At 42.4% G+C, this 12026-nt stretch overlaps 1 protein-coding gene and 1 long non-coding RNA gene across 2 annotated transcripts; one reads left to right on the top strand and one right to left on the bottom strand.

Annotated features, from left to right (window-relative positions):
* The first annotated feature begins 36 nt into the window (after positions 1–36).
* Positions 37–4381, top strand: TRMT10C (tRNA methyltransferase 10C, mitochondrial RNase P subunit). Its single transcript, XM_005548266.4, has 2 exons — positions 37–152; positions 2840–4381. Exon 2 carries the CDS (start codon positions 2870–2872, stop codon positions 4121–4123), a length of 1254 nt encoding a protein of 417 aa, XP_005548323.3. The 5' UTR covers positions 37–152; positions 2840–2869; the 3' UTR covers positions 4124–4381.
* LOC135969420 (uncharacterized) lies at positions 2839–11976 on the bottom strand. The gene is made up of 3 exons (XR_010584678.2): positions 11800–11976; positions 11471–11517; positions 2839–2926 (listed from the first exon to the last, which is right to left on the bottom strand). It is a non-coding gene; the product is annotated as an uncharacterized lncRNA (long non-coding RNA).
* Between the last annotated feature and the right edge of the window lie 50 nt (positions 11977–12026).

The following is a 12026-nucleotide window of genomic DNA, read 5'->3' as shown; positions in this document are numbered from 1 at the left end:
CCCCAGCAACCGCTTTGGTCTATCGTGTGGAATGTTGGGTAAGCTGCGTGCTGGCTTCGGCGCGGGTCACTGGGCGTCCATACGGCGGAGTCCTTCGTCCTCTAGGGTCCCTGCACTTTGCGTCAGCTAGAACCACTATCTTTGCACTCCTGGTAAGCGAGTTTCTTCTTTCTCCTAATGTGTGTGTTGGGGGTGGGAGGACGCCGGAGACGTTCCGGGACGCACTTAGTGGAGCATATGCGCTCGGAAGGTCCAGAGGTAAGAGGAAGCCCAGTGAATAATAAACTGTAACTAGTACAGTACCTTAAACAAAATCAGTGGTTCCTGAAACGATGTCCTTGATTGCTTTTTGCAAGTGGGGTTTTCATTTCTGTGGTATTCTAAGTCTTTACCAGTTACAAGAATAAAACTTTTAAAACTCTTTCTGAAATCAATGTTTATTAGACTGGTGCCTGGGGACTCCAGCTTAAATATTTCGGGGATTTTAAAGTAAATTGTTTTCTCTTTAAAGGGAGGCTGAGCAGGGCGCGGTGGCTCACGCCTGTAATCCCAGCACATTGGGAGGCCGAGGCGGGCGGATCACGAGGTCAGGAGATCCGAGACCATCCTGGCTAACACAGTGAAACCCCGTCTCTACTAAAAATACAAAAGAATTAGCCGGGCGTGGTGGGCGCCTGTAGTGCCAGCTACTCGGGAAGCTGAGGCAGGAGAATGGCGTGAGCCCGGGAGGCGGAGCTGGCAGTGACCCAAGATGGCGCCACTGCACTCCGATACCCCTCAAAAAAATAATAAAGGGAGGCTGAACTTTTTTTCTTTTTTTTAATGTAAGAAGCATCGAGCAAGGATATTAGGAAAATATTTGCGTGATTACTGTGAGCCAATATTTATTGACAATATTTATTGTCAAGCATTGGATTCAATGTTAACATTCTAGACAAAGTCCTTGTCCTCATGGACACTAGTTAGTCCTTACCATCTAGAGAGGCAAATAGATAACCAGCCAATTACAGTACAGTGTTAGAAGTACTGTCATAGGGACAAGAGTGCTGTGAAAACTAATGGTGGAATACTAAAGTGTGAGGTGAAGAGTAGCTAGAGATGCTGATGCTGCTGACCTGGCCGCAATAGGCTTAGAAATATATGTTGGGAACAATACCAATGGATAGCAATATCCCTTGAAACAACACTGAAGGAGGACCAGATTGTGAAGCAAAGGTAGAGGGGTTATTTCGATTTGTTGCATTTGAGGTGTTGTTTGTTTGTTTGTTTGAGACAGTCTTACTCTGTCGCCCAGACCGGAGTGCAGTGGTACAATCTCGGCTCACTGCAACTTCCGCCCCCCCCCCCCACCCCCCCACCTTTTCAAGCAATTCTTCTACTTCAGCCTCACGAGTGGCTGGGATTACAGGCGTGCACCACCACACCTGGCTAATTTTTGTAATTTTAGTAGAGATGGGGTTTCACCATGTTGGTCAGGCTGGTCTCAAACTCCTGGCTTCAAGCGATCCTCCCTCCTCGGCCTTCCAAAGTGCTGGGATTACAGGAGTAAGCCGCCGAACCCGGCCTGCATTTGAGGTGTCTTTCTGATGAATGGTCATTGAAGCCACAGAAGTAAGTCACATCGCACAAGGGAAATATATAGATTGAAAAAAAGAATAGGATAGAATGCAGAGTTATACCCACCTTTAAAGGAGGGGCATCTGGACCTCAGTGCACTGGTCAGAGAGCAGGAAACCTGTGCAGGGTCATTAAATGAAGCCAAGGGAAGAAGGAATTTTTCAAGTGTTTTATTTGCATTTTGTAAAAATTTGAATTCCCTTTATTTCTTTTCCTTCAAATTTGAGACTAGTTTTACATCTGTAAGCACTTTCAATATCTCAAGGACATCCAGGCCTTTAGGATAAAATTGTGGAGCTTTTTATACATTTGTCCCAATCTTGGACATTTTCTTTGTTAAAAACATTTGCTGCAAAATAAAGCCTGAACTGGGGAAGAGTTTGTTGCTATTTTTTGATCAGTAGATCTCAGTATATTTCTGTAATGAGGGCATTGGTACAGCAGTTCCTGAGTGCTTTTTACCTGTTGCCATTCTCAGTTGCTTTCATGTCCTTTGTCTTTATTTGTTGCTTTTGTGAAGGATCTTGTGTTTGGTTCTGTATCTGGGCTTAGTGTAGAATGTAGGAGAATGTAGCATCATGATGTCAGCTGCCTTGGTGATACACAAATTTGTTGCCCAGTAACATTATCTGGGCCCCTAGATAAAAATCTGAAAAGGAAAGTTATCCTTTTAGCTAAAGCAATAGTGAAATTCATTTCTAAAATAAAAACCCAACTTTTTTTTTTTTTTTTGAGACAGAGTCTCACTCTGTCACCCAGGCTGGAGTGCAGTGGCACAACCTTGGCTCACTGCAACCTCCACCTCCCGGGTTGAAGCAGTTCTCCTGCCTCAACCTCCCAAGAAGCTGGGATTACAGGTGTCTGCCACCATACCTGGCTAATTTTTGTGTTTTTGGTAGAGATGAGGTTTCTCACCATGTTGGCCAGGCTAGGCTTGAACTCCTGACGTCAGGTGATCCACCGACGTTGGCCTCCCAGAGTGCTGGGATTACAGGCATGAGCCACTGCACCCGGCCAAGAACCCAACTAAGTTTTAAACTTTTTGCTCAATGAGTGATCACAGGCTCTAGGCCACAGGAGTCTAGGAAAAAAAATTGGTACAAAGATTTGACTTTGTGTTTCAAAAATTGATTTTATTTTGGTATTTCAGATTTATACTTGCACAATTAGTTGTTAAGTTTTAAAAATCTTAATTTTTAGTTGCATTTTTCTTCTTTTACAGGAGTTTTCTTACATATCTGCTTTCCTCAAAATGAGTGTTTGTGTCAATTTCTTCAGACCCTTCACCAGGTTTTTGGTGCCATTTACCCTTCATAGGAAGAGAAATAATTTATATTCAACAATTTTGCCGAGGTACATATCTTCCAAAATACCAGCTGTTACTTCTCCTAATAATGAGAGTACACCCCCTTCTGAAGAGCTAGAATTGGATAAGTGGAAAACTACCATGAAATCTAGTGTGCAAGAAGAATGTGTTTCAACAGTCTCAAGCAGTAAGGATGAAGATCCTCTAGCTGCCACCAGAGAGTTCATTGAGATGTGGAGATTGCTTGGCAAAGAAGTACCAGAACACATCACTGAAGAAGAGCTCAAAACCATTATGGAATGTGTTTCTAAAACAGCAAAAAAAAAATATTTAAAATATTTATATGTGAAGGAAAAACACAAAAAAGCTAAGCAAATAAAAAAGGAAATGAAAGCAGCAGCAAGGGAAGAAGCAAAAAAAGTCAAGCTGCTGGAAACCACTGAGGAAGATAAACAGCGAAACTTTCTATTCTTACGACTTTGGGATAGGAATGTAAACATTGCAATGGGCTGGAAGGGTGCCCAGGCCATGCAGTTTGGACAACCTTTGGTTTTTGACATGGCTTACGAAAATTATATGAAACCAAAAGAATTGCAGTATACTATTTCCCAGCTTTTAGAAAGTGAAGGATGGAACAGAAGAAATGTTGATCCTTTCCATATTTATTTCTGCAATCTAAAAACAGATAGTGCTTATCACAGAGAGTTGGTTAAACGGTATGAAGAAAAATGGGACAAACTGCTTTTAACAGCAACAGAAAAGTCTCATGTAGATTTATTTCCAAAGGACAGTATTATCTATTTAACTGCAGATTCTCCCAATGTTATGACTACTTTCAGGCATGACAAAGTTTATATAATTGGGTCTTTTGTTGATAAGATGATGCAGCCAGGCACATCCCTAGCCAAGGCAAAACGGCTGAAGCTGGCAACTGAATGCCTTCCATTAGATAAATATTTACAATGGGATACTGGTAACAAAAATCTCACCTTAGATCAAATGATGCGTATTTTGTTATGTCTGAAAAACACTGGTAATTGGGAAGAGGCTCTGAAATTTGTTCCCCAGAGAAAACATACTGGTTTTCTGGAGATTTCTCAGCACTCTCAAGAGTTTATCAACAGATTGAAGAAGGCAAAGACTTTTAATTCATTTTCAAAAGGTTCTCTAAATGTGTGTGCACAGAAGTGGCTCAAATGAGAACATTTCATGGCCTAAAAAGTAAATGGGTTGGAAATACAGTTCTGTTAATATATTTCTTCCCAAATAATTCATTTTTCTCTTCTAAAGGTAGTTTTTCCCAACTGACTGCAGGGTTGTGTCTTTTCCCAATTAAATATCTGCAGAACTTTGGGATTATACTTTGTTTACTGTAAAAAGATAATAAGTAAAAAGAATTGTCCAATATTGTTGAACAGAATCATCTTTAAATTATCCCAAATAAATAGTTGTACCATTGGTAGACTTTTTTATGGAGGTTCCTAGAGGGTGGTGCCCTGGGGAGGGCTTGGAAGCTCTGCACCCCTTCCCCCATACCTTTCCCTGTGCATCTCTTCATCTGTATGTTTTGTAATGTCTTTTATAGTAAACTAGTAAATGTGTTTGCTTCAATTCTATGAGCCACTCAAGCAGATTAATCGAGGAGTTGGTACTCCAACTTGAAGCCCGTCAGTCAGAAGTTCTGTAGGCCCAGATTTGCAACTTGTGCTGGGGTGGAAGGAGGGAGCAGTTTCGGGAACTGGGCCCTCAACCTGTGGGCTCTGACGCTATCTCCAGGTAGATAGTATCTGAATTGAATTACAGAACACGCGGCTGGTGTCCAGTGCAGAACTGATTGCTTGTGTGTTGATGAGAAATTCCCCCACATTTGGTCACAGAAGTCTTCTGTCTGTGTTGCTTGTTGAGGGAGAAAATAGGAAAAAGGACTTTGAGGTTGTGGGGGGTTTTCCATACAACTATGAAAAACGGGTTCACGGATAAAACTGATTTCTTGTCCTCTTACGGAAAAAGGGATTTATGCTTGGTGCACTGGCTCACTCCTGTAATCCCAGCACTCTGGGAGGCCATCGCAGGCTGATCACTTGAGCCCAGGAGTTTGATACCAGCATGGGCAACATGGTGAAACCCCATCTCTAAAAAAAATACAAAAATTACCCAGGTGTGGTGGTGTATGCATGTAGTCCCTGCTACTTGGGAGGCTGAGGTGGGAGGATCTCTTGAGCCCGGGAGGTGGAGGTTGCAGTGAACCAACATTGCACCACTGTGCTATAGCCTGGGCAACAGTGAGACCCTGTCTCAGAAACTAAAAATAACATTTTTGAAAACATGGGAGATAGGAATGATATAGGCAACTATTCCTAATTTCTGAATTGGAAATTAGCATAAGCGTCCAATGCATTTCTTTTTTTTGTTTTTTGTTTTTTGTGATGGAGCCTCACCTTGTAACCCAGGCTGGAGTGCAGTGGTGTGATCATGGCTCGCTGCAGCCACAATCTCCTGGGCTCAAGTGAGCCTCCTGCCTCAGTTTGCCAAGTAGCTGGAATTTTAGAACCCTGAATGATGCCCTGTTGCAGGGTTGCATTTGCTAGAAAAGACGCCATTTCTTCATACAAAGACTGTCCTTCTTTAGGCCATGTGCTTAAAAGATTGCATCCACTAAGGAGGTATTCCTTTCCTAATTTGCCCAAAGACAGACAAGGTGACATCTCCACAGAATTCAAGTGAGAGTAAGCTATGAAGATATGAGGGAAGGGAATTCCAAGCAAAAGGAACAAGTGTAAAAGCCCTTGAGAGAGGGTTCAAGGTCCAACAAGGAGGTTGGTGCGCCTGAAGCAAAAGGAGCTGATCAGGTCAGAGGAGTAGCTAGATCTGTCAAGTAACGCATCTTAAGCCACCATAAGAACTTTGGTTTTTACCAGAAGATCAGATGGTCTTCAACTAAAAAGTGACATCTGACTTATGTTTTAATAGGAAAACTGAATATTAGCTCTGTGAAGGCAGGAAATTGTTTTTTTATTTTTATTTTTTATTCACTGTTACATCCCTAGAGCCTAGTGCTTAAACATTTGAATAGATGAATGTGACTCATTCTCCACCACCCACCCCCAAGGTTTTGTATATTCTACGTGAAAACGTTAACAGAAACTTTTTCCTCCAGCCCAGATATAAATCTGAAATGGGTGATTTTTTTCCTCCCCTTCCTTGGATGATTTCTTCCTCTTTCTCTGATTCTTGTCTTTTCTTGCCCACTTGCTACCACCACCCCATTTAGGGATCTTCATCTTGTCTTCATCTCCTCCCACCTGTCCCACCCCACCCCAAATTGGATTCAGTTTTAAATGATCGCTTTGGCTGCTATGTTGAGAATAGATTATAAGAGAGAGACCAGTTAGGAGGCTATTGCAGTAACAAAAGTGAGAGATAATAGGTAGGTAGTGAGACGCAGTCAGATCTGAATGTGTTTAGTCTGAAGGGGTAAAGCTGGCAGTAATAGATTGGATGGGAGAAAGATAAAATTTAGGTACGACTTCAAGATTGTTGACTAGAGAAACTGGAAGGACTTGTTACTATTTACTGAAATGCAGAAGCTTTGAGGGGGCAGGTAATCCAACGTTAACTTTGGGACATTTTACAGTTGCCTATTAGATGTCCAAGTGGAGATGTCAAGTGGTCAGTTGGATATATGAGCCTGGAGTTCAGGGACAAGGTCTGGCTGGAGATGTTAATAATGTAGTTAAATGCTCCAGACTAGTTGAGGCCATCTGGGGAGTCTGTGTGGATAAAGATATCTGATGTCTGACCCCTGAGGTACTCCAACATTTAGAGGTGTGGGAGATGAGAAGGAACCGGCAAATAAGACTGAGGTAGAGCAACCAGTAAGAAACGAGAGAAAATGTCCTGGAGGCAAAATGAAAAAAAGTGTTTCATGCTGCAGATCAAGTAAGATGAAGTCAGAACTGACCACTGAATGTAGGAATGAGGACATTGCTGATTATCTTGACAACAGCAATTTCAATGGAGGGTTGAAAAGAAAGCCAATTGGAGTAGCGTTAAAAGAGAGTGGACAAAGCCAGGTGCAGTGGCTCAGGCCTGTAATCCCAGCACTTTGGGAGGCCGAGGCTGGCAGATCACCTGAGGTCGGGAATTCAAGACCACCCTGACGAACATGGAGAAACACCATCTCTACTAAAAATACGAAAAAAAAAAAAAAAAAAAAAAAAAGCCAGGCATAGCAGTGCATGCCTGTAATCCCAGCTATTTGGGAGGCTAAGGCAGGAGAATCGCTTGAACCTGGGAGATAGAAGTTGCAGTGAGCTGAGATCATGCCATTACACTCCAGCCTGGGCAACAAGAGCGAAACTCTGTCTCAAAAAAATTTAAAAAAAAAAAAAAGGAGAAAAGTTTGAGCTAGTGAGCATGGTGGTGTGTGCCTTTAGTCTCAGCTACTTGGCGGGCTGAGCCAGGAGGATCGTTTGAGCCTATGATGTGGAGGTTGCAGTGAGCCATGATCATGTCATTGCATTCCAGGTTGGGTAACAGAGCAAGACCCTGTCTCAAAAGATAAAATAAAGAATGGACAGATATAGGAGATGGAGTATGAACAATCTTTTCAAAGAGTTTCTATATGAAGGGAAATAGGAATGAGGAGCTAGAGGAAGATATGAGATCAAGAGAAGAGTCTTTTATTAAGATGGGAGACATAAAAGTATGTATGTATGATGTTGGGAATGCCTCAATAGTAGAAAGAAAAATCGGATGGAACAATAGTGATGTGTGTAAACAAGGACAGGCTCCACTTCATAAATTTTAGGGCCCTAGCCACTGAGTCAACTGAATCAGAAACTGGCAGTGGGGCCCAGCAATCTATGTTTTAAAATGCCCTTCGGGTGACTCTGATGTACACTGAAATTGAGAATAGTCTAAGGACATGTAGTAGAATTATAAGGCTACATTAAGAACCTACTTAATGGCTTACGTCTGTAATCCCAGAATTTTGGGAGGCTAAGGCAGGAGGATCACTTGAGCCCAGGAGTTCAAGGCTGCAGTGAGCTATGAGCCACTGTACTCTAACCTGGGCAACAGAATGAGATCCTGTCTCAAAAAAAAAAAGAAAAAAAAAAAAAACCTATTTAAGGTTAGTGAAATCATGATTAGCCACTTTTCTTCTCCACTCTAATTTTTTTTTGGTAGCTCTTGGCCTGAATTTCAAGTTCAGCTCCACTTCTTCCCTTTTCCGTGCCTAAATTCCCTCTTCCATAAAAATGGGAGTAATAGTAGCACTTAAGTCATAGGGTTGTAATGATTTAATGTACTTAATTTCATGTAGAATACCTACAACAATGCTTGGTGTATAGTAAGCTTGAATAAATGTTAGATATTATAGTTGTCACCTCACAAATTACACATCTAAATTAACATAACAATTGCTCGTATTACCTTCCATGTCCAACTTTTTAAACCACTTAAATAGCTCATTAGAGGTTATAATCCATAGCTACTACTAAGCAAGCTCTCACCATGGCCAGGCAGCATATTATAGATTTTACGTTTATTATCTCACTTAATGCCTTCAGTAACCTTATATGAATTATTCCATTTGTATAGTTATAACATATTCCATAACATTTTTATCCAGTCCAAACTCACAGAATTAGCAAAAGGCAGAGTTAGAATTTAAGTCCAGTTTTTGTGTGGTACAAAACTAATGCTCTTTGCCTTGGACTACATTGCCTATTCATTGTCAGAAAACAATACCTCAAAATTCAGTGCTTTGACATGCTGAACTAGAGAAGCAGCCACAAGGTGTCTCTGATCTCCCCACCCAACCTCCTGCCTCTCAATCCTCTGCCTCCCCCAAAACACAGGATAAGACTGTTCTTTGAAGTTTCTTACCTACCTAGAAACCAGACCCATCAAAGAACACAATTGCTTTCTATCTCCTTCCTCCCTGAAATTTCATTAACCAGAAGAAATTAAAACATATCACAAAGCCAGACACAGTGGTGCACACATGTAGTCCCAGCTACTTGTGAGTCTCAGTTGGGAGGATTCTTGAGGCCAGGAGTTTGAGGCTGTAGTGTGCTATCATCATGCCTGTGAATAGCCACCACACTCCAGCCTGGGCAACACAGTGAGACCTGGTCTCATGAAAAAAACAACTCACATCACAGAGAAAGAGACTGAAAATTAACCACCACACTTAGAGCCCAAACTTTGCCTCAAACTACTGTTTTTTGTTTTTGAGACAGGGTCTCACCCTATCACCCCGGATGGAGTGCAGTGGCGAGATCTTGGCTCACTGCAATCTTGCCTCCTGGGCTCAAGTGATCCTTCCATCTCAGCCTCCCTAGTAGCTGGGATCATGGGAGTGAGTCACTCACCCCCGGCCTTCAAATTATTGTTGGTTCTCTAGTTTCACTTGGTTTACAAAGAGAATAATTTACAAGTGAATTTCTGCATTACTATCTCCTAAAATCATTTACTACTCCTCTAAAATTGCCTGTAGTCCCCCCACCTCTCTCTCCCCTGTGAAAAGTATTTAAGCTTCAACCATCTGACCCTTATTGAGTTTTCTTATTTTGTTGTATTGTTCCCCACGCTTATGCACATTAATTTGTTAGGCTTCTCTCGTTAACCTGTCTTTTGTTATAAGCATGTTGTCATGACTTTTGATGGGGAGGAAAGTGATCATCCCCTTTCCACCCCTTCATACTGCACTACCTTTTCATTTCCTAACCCGTTTGTAGGCTACTGACGTTTGCATTAATTTCTTCAATAGATATTTATCCAGACTAGTATAATCCAGGTGCTGGGGAAACAGTGGCGAACAAGACAGGCACACCTCATGAAACTCACGGAACTGAAAGGTGAATGGATTACTATCTTCATCCTTTTTTTGTTTTGTTTTTTTCCCTTACATACGTAGTCCTGCACATCCTTAACTTCTGCAGTGTGGTATATGGGAACTGGATCCGCTCCTATACAGGTTTGTGACTTCTCTGAGCTTTATCTTCTTCACTTAAAAATTACAAGAATCGGCCGGGCGCGGTGGCTAATGCCTGTAATCCCAGCACTTAGGGAGGCTGAGGTGGGCGGATCACAAAGTCAGGAGATTGAGATCAGCCTGGCCAACATAGTGAAACCCCTTCTCTACTAAAAATACAAACAGCCGGGTGTGGCGGCACGCACCTGTTGTCCCACCTACTCAGGAGGCTGAGGCAGGAGAATCGCTTGAACCCAGGAGGCGGAGGTTGCAGTGAGCCGAGACCATGCCATTGCACTCCAGCCTGGGTGACAGAGTGAGAGACTCCATCCCCCCACCAAAAAAAAAATTACAAGCATCTATAAATACATAATCTCAAATAAAAATCTTCGCGTACACCTCCATTTTTAAAATGCTCTCTTTTCACTGAGGAGGTGGAGGACAGTCTCAAGGATTACCTTGAAAAGATCACGAGGAAAATGAAACAAACATGAATTAAGTACCTGTAAGATAGTTTCCTGGTTACTTTTACATACATGATGATAAATGATGGCTCAGGGACTTCAACCTAGATCACAAAATCACCACCACACTGCCCTGCTTCTGTCATGGGAAACACATTTTGATACTTTCTTCATTCTTTCTCCACTCCCTGGACTTGAAGCCCGAGGTGTAATCCATCTGCAAATATTGAACACTTTTCATATATGAAACGCACAGCACAGTTTTTAAAAACTGGGTCTCTGTTTTCAAGGAACTTTTGAGCCATTCACAGACAACAGTTTAAAAACACACACGCCAGGCGCGGTGGCTCAAGCCTGTAATCCCAGCACTTTGGGAGGCGGAGACGGGCGGATCACGAGGTCAGGAGATCGAGACCATCCTGGCTAACACGGTGAAACCCCGTCTCTACTAAAAAAATACAAAAAACTAGCCGGGCGAGGTGGCGGGCGCCTGTAGTCCCAGCTACTCGGGAGGCTGAGGCAGGAGAATGGCCTAAACCCGGGAGGCGGAGTTTGCAGTGAGCTGAGATCTGGCCACTGCATTCCAGCCTGGGCCACAGAGTGAGACTCCGTCTCAAAATAAATAAATAAATAAATAAATAAATAAATAAATAAATAATAAAAATTAAAAAAAAACACACACACACACAAATTGAGGGAAGTATAAAGTGACCAAATAATGGTATACAAAAATGATCTCATTTGAGCCCTATTACCACTCTTTGAGGAGGCACTATTATTATTTCTCTTTTATAGAGAAGAAAAGGTAGGTCTGTAGGCAGTAAGCAAGTCTATAGGTTACTCAAGCAGGAAAGGGCAAAACAGATTCAAATCCAAGTTCTGACTCCTAAGACTTTCTCTAACTATATATTGTAGAGCAAACCCAGAAATTCCAGTTCCCTAAGCAAGTAATAGACCCCATTTTGCTAGGAGGGCTGGATAAATACTGAGAAAGGGGTAAGATGAAGCCGAAAAGGTAGGCTAGGGCCTAATGTAACTCACGGACTTCATTCTGCAGACTGTAGGAATCCACTAAAGATTTCTTAGTAAAGCAAAAATTACCGCAGTCTGAACTTGACACAGTAGTTTCTCAACTTCGTAGAAGCACCCTGTAGAAAAAGTAGATTTACAGTTGGCTACCTGACTTGGACAAATTACTCTCTCTGGCCTCAACTCTCACAGCTAATTGAGAGAATTCTATATTTGGCCAATCGCGGTGATTAAACGAGTGTATGAAAGGCGTCTGAAGCTAGGGGGCGCTACATAAACGCTGATTTCCCGTTTAAATAGGGAAAAAGAATGCGGGCTTTTTGTTTACATAGAGTTGGCAGGCATACGTTATCCAGCAAGGCCGGAACAGAAGACCCTCTCAGCCTCAGCTGCAACCACACCTGGGTATGCAGAAACCTTCTAAGATCCCAGCGTTTCCAGGGAGATGCTCCATTTCCCCTCACTTCTCGGGACGTGTCGCTGGACCATGAAGACCTCACTACCCTCTAATATAAAGTCCCTAGCCAGCACTCCACTTAGACCACCCAACCATCCCAGCTCTTCCTTCCGAGGCGGCTACTCCATGACATCACAGCCACTTCCGTTTCCGAAGGGGGCCTCTTTTCAT

Source organism: Macaca fascicularis, chromosome 2 (assembly GCF_037993035.2).
Source record: "Macaca fascicularis isolate 582-1 chromosome 2, T2T-MFA8v1.1".
NCBI lineage: Eukaryota > Metazoa > Chordata > Mammalia > Primates > Cercopithecidae > Macaca > Macaca fascicularis.
The sequence above is the reverse complement of the archived record's forward strand: the minus strand, read 5'-3'. Positions and strand labels throughout refer to the sequence as shown.